We start from the raw sequence: 19,505 nt of genomic DNA on the forward strand, positions 1-19,505 counted from the left end.
TTATATATATATATATATATATCCCACAATGGTTTTAAAATATGTATCTAGATATATATTTTTTTTTTATATGGCGTCACCTACAGCAACACTCTGCTGAATAGCACTAGGTGTTACTTTAAACAACACACAATATATTTTAATATAATACAAATACAACATATGACTTAATAGCACATGATATAGTCTCACACAACACATACAATGTTTTATTTCAACACATGACATACTCTCATACAACACACGCTATAATTATAAACTAACAACATATGTTTTTATTACAAGCAACACATGTTGTATATAATAAAGACGTGTGGTGTTTCTATATTTTACGTATGCTGATGGTGCTGATTTTTCAAATTCAGCACCCTAACATTTCCCATGTTTACATATATTTGTGTATGTGTTGTGGTCGAAGTGATAGGACATGTGAATTAGAATAGAGAATGAGAAAATGATTTAAAATTAAATTACAATAATATTTAAATTTTATTAAATATGACTATCGATTTTATATAACTAAAAGTCAATATAAAAAATTAATATTTAATTTAATTTAATTACTATAAATTTTGTTTATTAATTTTTTTTAAAAAATATTCCCTCTTTTTCCGTAAAAGGAAAAAAAGAATATTGGGAGCCACTTTTTATTTTTTATTTTAATTTTTTATATATATTTATAGCTTGCCATGTAGTGTTCTCTGATGTGGGAAACACAATTATTGTAAGTGCTCTAATATTTATAGACTAATCATCTAGTGCCCTAGACAATTGATTGTTAATAAATCAAACTTTCATTGATTAATGAAACATTATGTATTAAAAAAAATATCCATCCATTTGTGCCTTATGTATGTCGCTTTGGTTTGAGTTTTGACTTGGTCAAATTAATATATTTTAATATTACATGATATAATTTTATATATCACAATATATTATTAATTTCAATATAATAAATATATTTATACAATACAATATAAATATAAAACTTCACAACACATACTTTTATATATATGATACAATGTTATATTATGTTGTATAATACATGCGGTATCTGTTTTTATTATATATGTTGATGGGTCAAATTAATATTAAATAACTTATACAAATAAAGTGTTTTGTTTATATTAAAAATAAATAAAAATGAACTCTATACAAATAAAATATTTTGTTTATATTAAAAAAAAAGTGAATGAAAAATGATGCATCATATTTATATTGAGTATATCCCTATATTTTGTGCATTATTTAATATCTCTTAACTAATATACTCTAATTTTTTTTTACCAAATTTTCAAATTTCGTGATTGGAAAAGGCTTGATGGTTCGCGGTGTAACTTGTTTGCAATGCGGTTTTAGGCTTAATTTCGGCAATATTTTCTTAGATTGAGTTTTGGTTTAGCGAGATTATTGTGTTTCTGTGGCGTCTCATTTGTGGTCGGGGTCTTGGATGTGTGTTTGATGTCTGTTTGTTTGATATTAGGGTAAATTGAGTCCGAACTGCTTGCTTTCGTAATAGATCGAAGTTTCTTTAAGTTTTGTTTAATGTTGATTTGGTTTTGTAAGAATATAGCATTGTTGATCTTGGATTAGAAATAACTACAAAATTAGCTTTCGAACTCCAATGGTGGAACACCGATTCGCTTCTACTTATTTGATACAACCTTCTTCATTTCATTTTGGCACACTAATAATGGGTGAAAAATAAGAAAATACAGACTAGATAAGCTGATAAATCTAAAGATTCGAAGGGAGGAGGCAATTTAGAATAATTATATAAAAAATTATTTTCTACACTTCAAAAAAAATTGAGGATTTCTGCTCTAAGCCCCTGTATAAATTCCAGATATGTTTCAATAACATTTATTTTTGTGTATGAATAAAAAAGTAATGAAGATAAAAAAAATTTTTGATATGCATTTATTTCCATAAATAAACTTTAAAGATATAAAAGAGATATTTCATTAAGATAAGCCGATGGCATAATTGTTTTTGTATGAATTCATTTCTTGGTTTCATTTTTCACATTTTGAAGTCAGATTATCATGACCACTTTCAAAGATACCATTAGTCATATATGCACGAGCATTATCAACTAGAGTGGCATAAACTCCTAATAAAACCTGCATAATTTTCTGAAACAAGTCACACTCATAGATTGAAGTGAATGAACTGAAATAACATAATGTCACTGAAGCCAACACTCACATATGAGTTACGACGTACAGTATCAATCATGATCCTATCAACATCGTGATGTTTTTCTTGAGGTAGAGTTCTCTGAATTTCACTGATCCACAAAACCAGTGGAACATCTTCTTCACCATTAATGCTTTAGTACAATTTCTCCATCATTGTCCAATTTTGAATTCAATATCTCCAAAAAAACAGTTGATTTCCTCCCTACAAGATATTCGTTAAACTATATACAAATGTTATAAAAAATCTATATTATTATATTTTCCAAATCAAGCACCCAACACATTGCATGAATTCTAAAAGAGAAAATCATGGCAAAAAGACAGTCAATGAGTATATATTTTTTAGGTTTCTTAACTTGGAAGTTGTATAAGAAAATTTTGATGTGTGCTTTTAATGTTACTAGTCCTGCAATAACACATAGTTTAAGAATTTCTTTTTTTTTTTTTTGTTTAGACAACTTATAGAGTTACACTTAAAAAGATATTGTAATATGCAACTATATAATTCTTTTTATTTATTATTTTGTGTTTATGATGGTATTATCTTCTCCCATCAAACTCCTCATAATTACCAAATTCATTATCTTATTGCAGAAGATGATACAACACCCAATTCCAGTGTCTCATCACTACTAATAATGCATAACATGCTTATTCTACTCTAAGATTCAAAATATCAAAAACACAGTTAAACAGATTCATTAATAATTCCATACCTAAGTTGAAAGACAACTTGTGCATACAAGAGTTTGAGTTTGAGAATAGTGCGGTTTAAAGTCAATATAGGTAACTTGACAAAACTGCAAAATAAGAATATGCATAAAGTATAGGTATTGATACCCTTTTTCAGTTAATACCTTCATACAGTTATATTTGCATATGCATTCAAATAAACCTACTTAGTGAACATGATAAAAATTAGACAACTAGTCACGTCAAAAGTGCTTTCAATATCAAAATTAGAGAGTAACAAGGAAAGAACTGGCAAGGCAAAACTAAATCGGGTCAAATTATACTTGTTCAAGTTGACTATGTAGTAATACGACCAGCTAAGTCTTATTTGGCCACTACAAGAGTAATTGTTCATGGTCATTATGGAGAACTGATGTACACAAAAAGACACTCAATGATCATATATGCATAATGTCACTGTGGTAGTAGATCATGTCTTTAATTCTTTGTTTCAAGTTTCAATTAGTAACAATATTTCAATATTAGCAACAATACGTTTTCAGACACCAAACTATAAGTGGCTAGAGACAATGAATAAATAAATAATCTCGTCGACTAAATTCCATTAGCAAAAACACAGATACGAATCATTGATGTTTTAACAAACAACAAAACACGGGATACACGGACCTAAAAAATATATTGTTTGAATCAATTTGATGATTTTGGAGAAATCAAAGTCATAGGGGAAATCAGCCTTCTCTTCAGTAGGGCTGGACATAGAGAACAAGAGAAAAAAAGTACCGTTATTGAAGAAAAATTATAACTAAAAAAAAAAAGAAAATATTGATATTGCTAAAAAATTACTTATGTATTATAAAATAGGCAGCATAATAAAAAAGCATACATACATACATACCACTCGCGCTACTGCTGGCCATGCATCGCCCCCTCCTCTATCATTGTTAGAATGAAAAACGTTGAAACTTATTTGTTTTGATTTAGAAATTTATACAAATTTATTAATTTAATTATTCTAAAGAATGTTATTATAATAAAAATAATACTCCATCCGTCCAAAATTAAATGAGTCATTTGAGGTTTTGTAGTATATTAATAAATAATAGTATTTTATTAGTTAACGGAAGTGAAGAATTTTTACATTTTTGTCTTTTGACTTATATATAAAGAAATTGTATGTTTAATGGTATATTTGTATTTCAAGTAAAAATTAAATATATTTTGGTATTAATGTCTAATTATTTTTTTAAAAATAGGAAATGAATATTTGAAGTGGGACAAATAAAATTGGTAGAAAAATAATTTTAATTGAGAAAGAATGAATAATAAATAATCAGACTAGACATGAACGGGCTTATCCCCAAATCATAAACAAATTAAGAAAACTATTTTTTTTAAGGCCAGACACAATAATACTTCTTCACTCAACAAAACTTATACTCCCTCCGTCCTAATCCAAATGGGCCATCTGATGTCTTGTAGTAGATTAAAAAATAATAATAAATTATTAGTTAATAAAAGTGTGTAAAATAATTTTAATATTTTTACCCTTTGTTCTTTATGTATAAATTATTTATATGTATAATTCTATTTTTGTAATTTATGTAAAAATTAAAAAGGTATTTTGGTATTAATGTATTATTACTTTCATTATAATAGAAAATAGATACTTTCGAGTGAGATATAAAAAAATGGTTAAAAAAATACTTTCAATTGTGACAAAATGGGTATTATCTTTGGTATTATTGATTAGAACATGCTCAACATCTACGTTACTTCTTTATATAGATATATATATATATATAATAGAAATAGACATATACTAGTAAATTTGAAAAATATATAATTATTTTTATAATACAAAAATAAAGTGCAAAATAACAAAACATAGAGATACAAAATATGTATTAATGTATATGCTATCATTTGGTACCATGATGTACTTAAGTATGCACCTTCGTGCTACATCAGAATGTCAGATCCATCTAGGAGTGTTTCATCAACCAAATTATCTTCACCACTAATATTATTTTTAGAGAAATTGATTTTTTAAGCTGACACTTTCAAGAATATTATTACTGTATCTTAACAAGTTTTGATACAACCCCATAATGTAAGCTTTTGAACAAGAAATACATGATTAACTATGCGTCCCACAACAATACCCTCTTACTCAAGTTGTTTCAAACTTTCATTAGTTTTGTTGTTAAACCATTTTAGAAATTCATTTGGCCTTCAACCATCATCGTAGTAGCTCTCATGGTGATAGAAGCTGTAAACTTACCTCGACCACATCCACAGTTACCTACACATTCACGTCCATGACCTCTTATGTGTCTGTCTTTAGGCTTATTATTTGAATATTGACTAAATTATTTTAGGGAATGAATTTGCACCTATTGCTTTAGATTCATGATTTTTTTAACAATTTTTTTTTTCAAAGACACAATGTGGCAAATAATAAAATCGAAATACTTTTTGAAATCCTTTTCATGATATTATTGTTGTTGAATAATATTTGAGGTATGAAATACAGTGAATGTTTTTTTTTTTTACATTTCTTTATTAGTGGTATTTTTTAAAATAAAAATCTTAGGTTAAAGATATGATTTTAAACACTATGAAGTTATAATTGAAAATACTACAAAATTTTACAAACATAAATATTGGCATGTATGTTTTGCCTTTAGCAAAATGATCATCTTTTTGTGATCAAATTAATATTTTATATTTATCTATGAATTTTTCACTATAAGATATTTCATTTTCAAAGTTTCAATAATATAATAATAAAAGAATATATAATAATATACTATAAATACATAAATATATACATATATATACAAATATACATAAGTGAAAATATATATTTATATAGAGGAGTGTGTGTATATATCCTTATATATGTAATACATATGTAGGATAATATGTAACAAGAGCTAACAATATAAATATAGATATGTAGACACAAATAGATAAATTTATTGATTGAAATGACTAGAAGTGTGGATTTGAGGGGACAGTGAGAAAAATAATTTATTTTTTAAATGATTAATACATTAAATTTAATAATTATAGACCAATCATCATGTATACAGTTGGTGAGTGACCAATGATAACAATACAAAAATTAATATTTTCTTTGTTTCTTTTCGTTCTCCTTCAACCTTAATTCACTACAAATTCAGTTTTTTCAACCTACTGCAACTGCAATAAACTCATTCAAGTATTTTTAAAATATTTATGATTATTTTGCAAAATTAGTTGGGTATTCACATTTACTATTATTATTTTTGATTACTTTAGGTATTTTCTTATTATTTTTTTATTAATTTATTTATTTTCTTAATTATAATTTATTAAGGACCCCCTTAATCTCTATTTATAGTATTAATACTGTGTCAAAATATTTTTAAAATAATTCTCATATATATTTATTAGGAAAAAAACTTTACAACTTATGTCTCGTTTATTGTACAATTTTAATATTAAAAAATTCTAAATTTCTAAAATAGTATGAATTGATTGTATCAATAATTGGTCTTCTATAAAGCATCACATAAAAATGTGCACACGTAACAATTAAAATTACTTACGTGGCAGTTATGTGAAGAAATCAAATCATGTCATGCAAAAAAATAATTTTTGAAACATGAGATTTGATAAATTTTTTTATGGAATAATTTGTTTTAATATAATTGATAGAATTTTATTTATAAAAATTAAATTTAAAAGTTTTCAAAAATGATCTTTTGATGAGTAGAAATGCATCAGGTGTATCAAATAAATTGATCAATTAACTTGGACTAATTCATTTGAATTACCTAAAGAATGTCATTTGAGTTAAATGAGAAGGTTTTGGACTAATTAGATAATTAGTTATGTAATTAACTAATTAAATGTAGAGATTTTGTCTGAAATTACTTACTTAATGATGTACTTAAATATTAAAATATGAAATTAAAGTGGCAAGAAGTGTGGTCAAGACATGTGATTGAGTATTTCTTAGTGCTTATGCATGATATACAATATTTATTTCGTGTTGTTGATGATACTCATGGATATTTCTGGAAATGTAAGGTGTTGATAGGTAGCTTTATTTATTGTTTGTGTTAAATAACAAAATATGTAGATAAAGAAAAAAAAAATAAAATAAAGAAGGTTATATAAAATACGAAATACATATATGTATATATATGAAGTCAAATTTTTCTTGCTCAGTGATGGAGTTCTCTTTTTTTATTATCCGTGCCATTGAACAGAGTAAATATAATGAAAAAATAAGGAAATAGTCATAACATATGTAATATCAAGTGGGTTTGTTTTTGTACGAGGTCCCAGATAATTTGCATATATCTTAATCTAAATGGAACATATTGTTAAAAATGGTGAGATTCAATTGCCAATGATATTTAATATTTATATAGGTGATACCATATCCATTTTCAAAGTATTTGTCATAGCTTTACGATCCTGAAAGCTGTACTTGTTCTCTCATCTAATTTCGGAGCAAAGATCCTCGGTGAGGTACTCGAATGAGATAACATAGAGTGGACTTACTAGAATGTATGTTTTTTTTTTTTTTTTTTTTTTTTTTGTAATTAGCTTTAAATTATTTTGGAAATTAAATTATTTCAATTGTTGTAATAATTTTTTATATATCTTGGAAATTTATTGCAGTTGGTTTGCCGTCGCTAATTGCTTCATTTGTGATTATTCCATCAACGAGTTTGGTCATTCTTAGTTAGCCTTAAAATTGTATTGAAATTTGATATTATATATATCTATTTATGTATTACTTTTTGTATTTGGAGATTATATATTAGTTGGTTGTTAGGTTGATGTAGGACACGGTTGTATTTGAGGATGCTTTAATGCACTGATGATGGTTATAATTTTATTTTTGGCATGTCTATGAACGTTGTCGGATTGACGTTGTTTCGTAGGTATCAAGGATTTGATAAAATTATGCTTTAAGTTATTTGTCACACACTTTGGTCCATAACAAATATTTTAGTTAATAGTATTTTCTTTGTGGCGACAAAACCCTTATTTGACACAGAAATGCTTTTTGTAGCGACTTTTTTGTTATGGAGATTGCCCAACACAAATGGTGTTCAATGTGACATGACTTTTATGCCATATTTTTTCTTTACGAACAAATTTCGTAACAAATAGTTTTTTTGACAAGTCTACTTTTGTACTATTTTTTTTGTTACGGATATATTTCATAATAGAAGGTTTTTGACAGAATTCTACTTACCGGTGATAATGTGATTTTTACCAAGTTCATCGACGATTGAGGTGTATTTGGCGTTATGGAGAAGAATATTCCAGAATAGATTGATTGTCATAAATAATTGTATAAGTATAAATTACCACTCTCTTCGTACAATTATGTTCTAATTTCCTCTATCCCAACAGTATTATTATTTTGTTATTATATATATATATCAATAACTTTTATACTTAAATAAAAACATATTGAATAAGGGCAAAAAAGTCTTCTATACATTATTTTTGATCCATCTGTTAGTGATATAATATTAATATATCTTAATATATAATATTTTTATATAAAAAAATTATTGAATATGATATTCAATATAAAATAAATGTCAATAAATATAACAAAATTATAAAATTAAATCTTAAATTATTACAAATAAAATAATATTCATTTCGTTGAAAACAGTAATAATAATAATAATAATAATAATAATACAATACACACAAAAGTAATTAGGGTGTGTTTGTTTGTGGGTTTGTTTGTTCGTTGGTTTGAAATTTTGGATTTGAATTATTGAATAGTAAAATGTTGAATTTGATCAGTTGTTTGATATAATATAAATAGATATTGATGTGATATTTTGAATATAAAATAAATTTTGAGTATAATATAAAAAATGAAAAATAAATATTTGATAGTATAATATTTTTGGAGGGAAATAAAAATTTGAATAGTAAAAATTTATGTAAAACAACAAAAGAATACAACCATGTGATTGTAAACTAAAATATTTATAGAAACAAATGAAATATTTTTGAAATTGTTATTTTAAAATGAACAATCAAAAATAAAAATAAGTAGTATTAAAATAAAAATGATAAAAATAAATGGTAATAATTATTCGTACTTGAATGGTAAATTCGTAAATTTATCACCTAACATATGTTTCACACTATAACTAATTAATTATTAATCAGCAAGGTAAAAATAACATAAAAATAAAAATAAATGGTAATTAAATCGTAACTAAATGGTAAGTTGGCAAATGTATTTACCCAACAGACGTTTCACACTATAACTAATTAATTATTAATTTGCAAAATGCTCCTCACAGAAAGTACTTATTGCAGCGAGTCAAACCATCTGCAACACGGGGACGATGATTGCCTTTCTCCTTCTCTAGACTGTCGCGAAATCGCAACTGTAATTTCATCGAAATTGGCGCTAGGCTGTAGTGGCCAATCTAGACGACCCGCTACTTTTCCTGATTCTCCTGCGTGCATATATATATATATATAACTCTAGGCAATTTCTGGATTCGGGGCAACGGAAGGCAAAATGAAGCAGGCTGGAGTAACCATGGACGTCGGCAGCGATGGTGTTGCAGTAGTCACCATCAAGAACCCTCCTGTCAACGCTCTTGCCCTTACCAGTAAGCCTTACGAGATTTTTGTTGCTTAAATTATTTTTCGATGATATAAATATGATTTTCACGGTGTTTTGCTTGCGCGCAGTCTTTGATGGACTGAAGGAGAAGTTTTCTGAGGCTATGAGAAGAGATGACGTGAAAGCGCTTGTACTTACAGGTATCTGTCGTATATTCGTTGCTGTAATAGTAACATCACAGGTTTACAGTGGCTTTTAGGTAGGATGATTTGAAAGGGGTTGTGGTTACTGAAATTTGTTTGGAGGTGTTATTTGAGAAGGTGCTACAATATGCTCTTGTGAATTGTAATGCTAATAGATAATCTTTTCTGTTTCAATCTATATGTGTATATATATATATATATATGATCCTCTATAAAGTAATAAAGTGAAGGATTCGAATTTTATAGGATTGAAGTTTTAGGTCGTTGAGTTTGATGTTTTGTGGACTGAATGTATTTGAATTTGAATTTGAATAGCAGTTAAAGATTTTGTGTATTTATTGATATGTAGGATTTTGTATATTCATATAAAATGTTAAGAAGATGCTAATTTTCTTAAGTTATGTTAGATCTGTAGGTTTGTGAGTGATTAGCTACAAGTGAAAAGTTTATTGAATATTCATGTTGATCTGCACATTTTTCAGCTTTTATTCCCTAGTACACGATCCTGTTCAGAGATTTCTGTCGATTTCTGAGGGAACCAAGTGTGTTAACAATTATATCAGATTCGCCTCCTTAGGGCCTTGTTTTCTTTTACGGACTTTGTTGGATGTATGTCTTATTCAAGTTAATACCATGTTCTTAAGGACAAAGGCCCATGATAAATTAAAATCAGGTATATATAAAAAAACAAAAATCTTGAGTAAATAATTCATTGAAATGAGGTGATATATATGTATATATATTCATGAAGGTACATCGCTTAATTGTAGCTATATTGTGATAATACCTCGCTTTTATGTGGAGTGTATATGGCTATTTTGCACACTGGTTGACTGAGTTTTCGAATTACTTATCTTAAAGGTCATGGCGGAAAATTTTCTGGAGGGTTTGACATTAATGTGTTTGAGATGGTACATAAAACAGGTCTGTGTATATTAATATAATCTCGCTCTCTTATGTTGCTGAATATATCCATGGGATCTAATATATCGTTATTCTGCAGGAGATAGCTCAATCTTACCTGATGTATCTGTTGACCTCTTAGTAAACATAATAGAAGGTCTCTTCAAAGTTCAATATTTTGTGAATTTTTAGATTTAAAATATAGCTCCACCACAGCTTTCTTAAATTTGCTGCTCCTTGACATTATGACTGTCAGATGCAAAGAAGCCCACTGTTGCTGCAATAGGAGGACTTGCACTCGGAGGTGGCTTGGAAATGGCTTTGGTTTGTGTTATTGCTTGCATATGCTTAAGAATGCCTAAATTTTATTCTTAGGGTGTGTTTGTTTGGAGGATTGGATTTAAATCCAACTATTCATCCAATTTTTCTCTCCCAAAAACATCAAATCAACCACCTATTTTTCATTTTTTTATATAATACTAAAAATCAATTTTACATTCAAAACATTACATCAATACCTATTTATATCACATCATACAACTATTTAAATTCAAAATTTTTACTATTCAAATCTCAATCCAAAATCCAAACCCCCAAACAAACACACCCTTAGTTCATCATCTGTATATAAGTTTGTCCACACATTTACATTTATGAATGTTTTCAGGTATGCCATGCACGCATTGCTGCACCTAAAGTACAACTTGGTCTGCCTGAACTCACTCTTGGAGTTATTCCTGGCTCAGGAGGTAGTCCTGCCTGCTGATCAATGTATTTGATAAATCAATTAGTAGTTCAAAATAGGGAAGTTCATTATCTCTGCTAGCTGTTTAATTTTCTATTCATGTTTAAAGGTACACAGCGTCTCCCGCGACTTATAGGGCTGCCGAAAGCTATTGAAGTTATACTTGTGAGTCTTCTTTCTTTTAATTTGGTTAATTATCCGGAATCTATAGAACTTGGGTTGGTCTATGGGTGTAATCTAGTGAATTAACTTCTTTGGTCAAGTTTGATTATTTTGCTTCATTTTGTTTTGCTAAAATTCATTACAGTTTGCTGATGGTTGTTACTAGTAAGTATGTTATCCATATTATATAGGAGTTTCTATTAGTTTAGACCTACACTTAAATGAACAGGATATTGCTGTAGTAAATCACTTCACCAAACAACTTTGGATCAAATATGTTACTCCACCCAATGAATACTTCGCATTTCTCCAACTAATTTTCTGCAGTTCAAGTATTACTTGATAAATTTTGTCTCGTTTAGGTCTTTCTTGTACCTGATGCTTGTAAACTTTTCTAATAAAACCAAAGGGCTTCTTTTCAGATTCAGTGGTGCATCATTATTTGTGGAATGATCTTGGAAGTGTTTAAATATAATTCTTAATTATCATTATGTAAATCAAGTACGCTGTTTAAAAAATAGTAAGTAGATTCTTATTATGTGTTGAAAGGGCAATTTTGAGTTCGATAATTTAGATTAATCACAGTGAAATTGGTCAAAGCTGAAGTTGTGCACGTATAATCTTGAGAAAAGGAGGTTTCTATTTTGCTGACATCCAATTCATTTTCCTTTTGTTTTTTCATTAACCACGACATTGTCGTGGGATATTCTGCGTTAGATATTTTTACCTATAGAAACCTAGGATGGCTGATCAACGTAGTCCTTACCAGCATCCAATGCTGGTGAAATTAGGCTTCAGAGTTTTTTGTTTTTTATAGAATATTATTCTATATGGTTCTGGAGTTTTGGTTACTGTAGTTGATGGATTTATGTTTTTTCTGACTGTTTTGATCTCATACAGTTTTCTAAACCAATGACATCTGAAGAAGGAAAGAAGTTTGGCCTCATTGATGAAGTTGTGCCACCAGAAGAATTGCTGAAAACAGCCCGAAAATGGGCTTTAGACATTGCAGAGAAACGAAAACCATGGATACGTGCTCTTCATAGGGTAGACAAACTTGGTTCGCTGCCAGAAGCCCACGAAATCATACAAGCAGCGAGGCAACAGGTCAAAAAGATTTCCAAAAATATGCCTCAGCATCAAGCTTGTCTTGATGTGATTGAAGAAGGAATTCTTCTTGGTGGATATCACGGACTTTTAAAGGTACTTTTATTTTAGAAAATGGTCTGAAACAGTTTCTCTAAGACTCTAACTTTAGGGAGGCAATTTCCTTAAATATGTCTCTTTTTTGTAGATTAGATTTGTTGCTTTATTGCAATGCTTCTTTAAGGATAAATGAATGATACTTGTATAGCTTTTTTGTGCAAGTAATATAAAATACAGTTGTTTATGAGCAGCTGGAATTCTGAATATGTTACCTTTGGCAATCATTGGAAAGAATTGAAACTTAGATTCAGAATTCAGGATGTGCAGAAAATTGGATTGTTGTAATTTTATATCGTGAAAGCTATTTCCTTCCAATTCACCGTTTTCTTGTATTGTTTGTTGCAGGAATCAAAGGTATTTAAAGAGCTAGTAGAGACCAACACATCCAAAGGTCTGGTGCATGCCTTTTTTGCGCAAAGGGCTACATCAAAGGTATAGAACCAGCAAACCATAAATGCAATTTTCTCAATGATATTGCCACTAACAAGGTTTTGAAACAACGTTTTCTTCCATATTCAAATTTTCTTTAGAAAGAGACAAGGAAGAAAAAATGAAAAGAAGAGAAAAAGATCAAACGTATTTTAAGCAGCTGGAAACAAATTCTATCAATCTTAGGAATTTTGTTGATTGTTAGTGCCTCCTTGTTTTTGGCTTGTCCACATTAACCACCATACTCTCTATCTTTACAAAAATTCTTTGGATACAACCTTTATTTATTTATTAATTATTACATTATTATTATTATTGTAATTCTTTTTTGTAAAGAGAGTATCCCATGGTACCTTCAGATTTAGAATCGCCTTAGTTATTGCTTGTACTGATATTTCGAATTAAAAACACCACATATGTCCAAAAATATTTTGCTATAGTTGTCAATTTAGGATATCATACAAATTTTGCTACTTTTCTTATTTACAAACAACTTTTTTTTTAATCCTTAATACAATTTATAAAAATATTCTAAGTAAAAAGTAAGTGCAAATTGGTTAAAAAAAAACTATCAAAATTATACCACCTGTAGACACGCCGAAAGTAAAACAAGTAAAAAGGGTGGGACTTTAAGTCTTACATTCATATAATATGACATGCAGACTTGTATGAGACTTGGAATAACAAATATTACATTCATATAGTATCACGTCATGCCACTGCATCATATTACTTCTACAGTAAGGATGTCTTAGATTTGGCCTGGGTAGTTATATTAACATCAATCAGAAAAAAATTAACATGTATTTTATGGTTTTAGTTTTATTATATATCTGAAAGCAGCTTTCTGTGTAATCTGGATATTAATACAAATTCAATCATGCAGGTACCTAATGTTACTGATATAAGGCTTAAGCCAAGACAAATAAAGAAGGTTGCTGTTATTGGTGGAGGGTTAATGGGTTCAGGCATAGCAACAGCTCTACTTTTGAGTGATACATCAGTTATTCTCAAAGAGATAAATAATGAGTATCTTCAGAAGGGGTTAAAATTTATAGAAGGTTTGTTTAGATGAACTAATCTTTTATTTTCCATCTTTTTCCAATCAGTAATCCAGTTACCAGAGATGCTAGCGTAGCTTGTTGAGGATGAAATGTTCTTTTGCATTGTTACAATTTGATTTGACATTAATTAATGTCTACTTGTAGAAAATATTCAACGCCTTGTGGTGAGTAAAAAGTTGCCGCAGCATAAAGCAGAGAAAGCCCTTTCAAAGCTTAAAGGTGTTCTGGACTACTCTGATTTCAAGGATGTGGATATGGTGATTGAGGTATGAAAGAAAGATATTACAATTTAAAATAAAGTTTTAGTGTGTTAATGCATTATTTTTTGGCAGCTACATGTTTTATGGGATATTATTTATATTGTCTTCAAGCTGCAATGCATTCACTTTAGTCAATGGATCTAAAGTATGCTAAAAATTCACCATTCACATTCCACAACTATGGCTTCTTCTTGTCTGTGTGTTTCACATTCATTAGTTGTTCCCTGGCTCCAGTAGCTCTTTCAGCATTCTTTGATTCATCCATTAATCTGCAGCAAATTAAATTAACTCAACACCAATGCAACTGGAACACAAGCCTCAAAATGATACTCAGCAGCCTTTGCTTACTTGAGAGCGCTTTTTTCTTTCATACTGGAAATTTCTTGATTGGGTTATTTGCAGGCTGTTATTGAAGATATTGCCCTGAAGCAGAAAATTTTTTCTGATATTGAAAGTGTATGTCCTCGTCACTGTATTTTGGCTTCCAACACCTCTACTATTGACCTCAATATAGTAGGAGAAAAGACCAAATCACAAGACCGGATTGTGGGTGCTCATTTTTTCAGGTTTGCTTCTCCTTGACATATTTAGAGTTAATTTATTTTGCATTTAAAATGCCACAAGTAAAACCATCATGCTTGCCTGAGCAGATGTAAATATTATATCAGCAGTTCTTTTAATGCTGTTATGAATGATGCATAATCTTCCTTCATGCTTCGAGTTCGTACCAAGTAATTATTACGTATGAAAAAGGCTATTTACTAGTTAAAGATGGTTTAATTCCTGTCGCAACATTCTTGTTATCTTCAATGCTCCTCACTCACGATTGCAAAAAGCATTGGTTACTTAAAAAAATCATGTAGACCAGTGATTGTTTTGTTTCTTTAACTATGCACTTTCTTCTAGATATGTTTTATGAGATGCTCTTTTACATACTTATAGTTCACATGCCTGCAAAGGCTGTGCTGTGTACTTCACAACGAGTTATTGTAGAAGATGCAGCGGTAGCTCCTTTTCGAGAATACTGTAATATACTTGAATTAGGCAGCTGATAATTATAAGTACTTGCTGACAGCCCTGCCCACGTGATGCCTCTCTTGGAGATTGTACGGACTGAGAAGACTGCGGCCCAAGTCATTCTTGATCTAATGAGTGTCGGGAAGGCCATGAAAAAGGTTCCTGTTGTAGTTGGCAACTGTACTGGTTTTGCCGTCAACAGAACCTTCTTTCCGTACAATCAAGGCGCTCAGCTTTTGGTTCACTTGGGGGTGGACGTCTTCCGGATTGATCGAATTATCACTGACTTTGGGCTTCCTCTTGGTCCATTCCAGTAATATTCTTTCCTTTCAATACTCTCTCTCCATTCACGCCTTACAGTGTATTGATCAATTCTAGCATTTTCAAAAATTATTTATTTGTTTGTTTGTTTATTTGGATTATCTCAGGAAGTATTGCTAGGTTATTATGCTATCAGATATTTTGATGTTAAACTTGATCAATGTTCTTAAAAACTCTTGTCTTGAATAAAATATGAAATGATTTGTGCAACCGAAAATTGTCCATGGTTGTAATTCCTGGTTCTGCTACAGGCTTCAGGATGTTGCAGGGTATGGAGTAGCCGTTGCAACTACTAAAGTATTTGCTGCTGCATTTTCTGACCGGACATTTAGGAGTCCATTGGTTGAGCTTCTTATGAAGCATGGAAGACACGGTAGAGATGAATTATTTCTCTTGATTTATCCCAATGTTTTGCTTTTGCTGCCTTCATGATATTTATTATAAATACTCGATTCTGTTGCAGGTAAAAGTAATGGGAAAGGGTATTACATCTATGAGAAAGGAAGCCCCCCAAGGCCTGATCCGTCCGTACTTCCAATAATTGAGGAATCTAGGAAACTTACCAATATTATGCCAGACGGAAGGGTATTTCCCTCATCTGAAATTAATTATAAAGCAAGTAGAATATGTTAAAATGTTTTTTGGCATGTTTTACATAACTTATACTGGTCATGGACCATCCGGTGCAGCCTATTTCTGTTACGGATCAGGAAATCCTCGAGATGATCCTCTTTCCAGTTGTGAACGAGGCATGTCGAGTTTTAGAAGATGGGATTGTTGTTCGGGCTTCAGATCTTGATGCTACCTCAGTTCTTGGCATGAGTTTCCCATCATATCGGTTGGTCATCGACACTAATTCCCTTCTATGCTTCCCGTTCTCTTATTTGTCTCACTTCCTTTACTTATTTAATTCATCTAAGGCCCATAACTTTAAAGATTGGGAGGTTATTTCATGTTATGAAATGGCACCTCGGAACCTTGGGTACGCTATGAAGCAACGCTAAGAAGATATTTCTTTTTCATTGCAGTGGTGGTATTGTTTTCTGGGCAGACACTGTTGGACCAAATCATATATATAAAAATCTCCAGAAATGGCACGGACAATACGGCAATTTCTTCAAACCATCGCAGTTTTTGGTCGAAAGAGCCACTCGAGGCATTCCATTGGTAAATATTCTCTTAAAAGCCACATAAAGTTTTGCATATTTGCTCGAGTTTTTTAACTTCAGTTTACTTAATCCGCGAATCGTTTCCCACAATTACATAAGAGTCATGATGTCCTCGTGACATCGTGACAATATGAAAAACTATTGAAAAGCTACAAAAACCAAACTGCAATCTTGATCAAACTCGTTTGTGAAATATTTTGAAGTGATATTTTTTACGTGAGGTATAGGAAATTACGTAGGAGAGATATAAAAATAATGAATATGTGTAATATAGTAATTTTTTTGAGAAAATTTGTGGAGAATTTTTTGCAAAATGAATAAACCCTATAGGGTGTGTTTGTTTGTGGATTTTAGTTTTTGAGTTTGAATTTTTGAATAGTAAAAAGTTGAATTTGAATAGTTGTTTAATGTGATGTAAATAGAGGGAAAGTAATTACTAAAAAGTTGAATTTGAATAGTTGTTTGATGTGATATTTAGAATATAAAATAAATTTATAGTACAATATAAAAAAAAAAAAGTAATTATTTAATGTGATAGTTTTTTAGGGAAAAAAGAATCTGCTGTAAAACCACAAAAGAACACAACCTATATATTTACTAAACATGCAATTTCAGCTTTAGTTTTCCATTAAGGTGTTTGTGCAAAATTACCTGAAAAAAAAGTAGAAAATCGATACTGACTTGGAATTCATGTCTTGCGCAGAGTGCTCCGGTTTCTTCAACATCCTCGGGGGCAAGGCCGCGGCTGTAATACAGTTGACTTCATCAATCTCTGCTTCGACAAGGTGCGGCGCTCGAATAACTTCATTTGCTTGCTATAAACAATAGTAACAACAACAATAATAATAATAGTAATGATAATAATAATTCTTGAAATTACAAGAAGATAGAATGTTTGAATTTGACGAGGCATAGAACTGTATGATGATATGGTGTTGTGTTTATTTTGCTGCTTGAATGATCAATGGTTGTGAGTCACTTTTTGTAGCTTCTTATTACATACATTATGGAAAATGTTCTTGTAGCCTTAAGTAGTTTCTTTTGGGTGGCTGCTATGATACCTAACTTATATTTTGCTTAGCATTATAATAATTATATTGTAATCATTAAATTAATTGTTGATATTAGACAAGGACAATTTTGAAATTGGAAAATAACTAATTTAATGGCATTTTCTTGATTAAATTAATGCAATTAATTATGTTATATTTGGAAAAACTTATTTAATTCAATTCTAAAAATGCATATATATGTATAGCGAGCACATAAAAAATAATGCTATTGATAGTACAAGAATATGATACAAGGGAGTGTATTCAATTGAGATTTGAATGGATTTTGTTGAATTTTAAAAAGTCTATGGATTTATATGGATTTTTTAAATCCACAGAGTTCAATATGGATTTTAATAATTGATTTAGATGAATTTTTACGGATTTAATTGAATTATTTGTGGATTTATATGAATTTCTTAGGATTGAAAAATAGTTTTTTTATTAATATATATAATTATATAAATTTATATTAAACACAAGTTTTATAAATATAATATATTTATAATTAAAGTTATTATATATTATTATATTTTTATAATATCAAATTAATAAATAAATAATATATAATTATTAATAATGTAAAAAATATTATACCATATATAATACTATTATATTGTATATTAGCAATATTTTTTATTTTATAGTTTTTAGTATTATATTATCATTCAATATATCAAATTATTTTTATATTTTTTATTAGTTATTGTTATTATTTATATAATCTTTTACATAAAAATAAATAAATATGGATATAAATAAAGTATAAAATATATAATTTACGATTTTTGAAATAAATATTAAAATAAAAAAGTAAATAAATATAAACTAACGTTTAGAGTGCCTTTGAACTAACACGAACCTGACACGATAATAGACGGATACCCGGGATGAATTGACCCATTGCTGGCTCTAATTTTTAGTTGAAAGTTGGCTGGAAGTTGATTTATTATTTAAATATTATTTGATATATAAGATTTAAAATTATAAAACGTGTATTTAATTATTTTAATAAATATAATTTAATAAAATAGGTATAATATAGATATTATTTTGTAAAAATAAAATATTATATACTATAAATAAATAAAAATATATATAAATATTTATTAATCATTAATATAAACTAATTTTACTAGTAAATGAAAAGTTATATATATATATAAATATATTTTCTCCATCGTACAAATGAGTGCTCATTTGACCTGGTACGGATTTTAATAAAAGTAATTAGTAATTGTTATTTTTTTATTTTATAGTAAAAAAAAGTACAAAAATATAATGATTTTTTTACTTTAAAAGAGAATATTTTTTTTTATAGCAAAGTGAGTATAACTTTGAATGATGAAGAGTATTTATTTAATGAGCAGATAAATAAAAATAAAATATTTTGAATGAGTCTCATATCATATAATATTTTTAAAATTAAAAGTATAATAAGGAAAATAGTAGCCACGAGAAAGA

General features: G+C 28.9%; 1 protein-coding gene across 1 annotated transcript; it reads left to right on the plus strand.

The window, feature by feature from the left end:
* Nucleotides 1–9,252: 9,252 nt before the first annotated feature.
* Nucleotides 9,253–18,020, plus strand: LOC127239597 (peroxisomal fatty acid beta-oxidation multifunctional protein AIM1). The gene is made up of 18 exons (XM_051257815.1): nt 9,253–9,556; nt 9,639–9,710; nt 10,575–10,637; nt 10,717–10,773; nt 10,873–10,940; nt 11,284–11,365; nt 11,471–11,526; nt 12,424–12,726; nt 13,075–13,161; nt 14,045–14,219; nt 14,367–14,488; nt 14,885–15,048; nt 15,558–15,812; nt 16,072–16,193; nt 16,284–16,405; nt 16,510–16,658; nt 16,849–16,987; nt 17,693–18,020. The coding sequence occupies exons 1-18, from the start codon at nt 9,463–9,465 to the stop codon at nt 17,738–17,740; spliced, it is 2,178 nt and encodes a 725-aa protein (XP_051113772.1). The 5' UTR covers nt 9,253–9,462; the 3' UTR covers nt 17,741–18,020.
* Nucleotides 18,021–19,505: the final 1,485 nt, after the last annotated feature.

This window comes from Andrographis paniculata, unplaced genomic scaffold, assembly GCF_009805555.1.
Source record: "Andrographis paniculata isolate CXL003 unplaced genomic scaffold, ASM980555v1 Contig78END, whole genome shotgun sequence".
Classification (NCBI taxonomy): Eukaryota; Viridiplantae; Streptophyta; class Magnoliopsida; order Lamiales; family Acanthaceae; genus Andrographis; species Andrographis paniculata.

Coding starts and splice junctions, on each gene's coding strand:
- LOC127239597 (XM_051257815.1), top strand. CDS start 9,463: ATGAAGCAGGCTGGAGTAACCATGGACGTCGGCAGCGATGGTGTTGCA. Junction 9,711..10,574: donor GAAAGCGCTTGTACTTACAG/GTATCTGTCGTA, acceptor CTTATCTTAAAG/GTCATGGCGGAAAATTTTCT. Junction 16,659..16,848: donor ATGAGTTTCCCATCATATCG/GTTGGTCATCGA, acceptor TTTTCATTGCAG/TGGTGGTATTGTTTTCTGGG.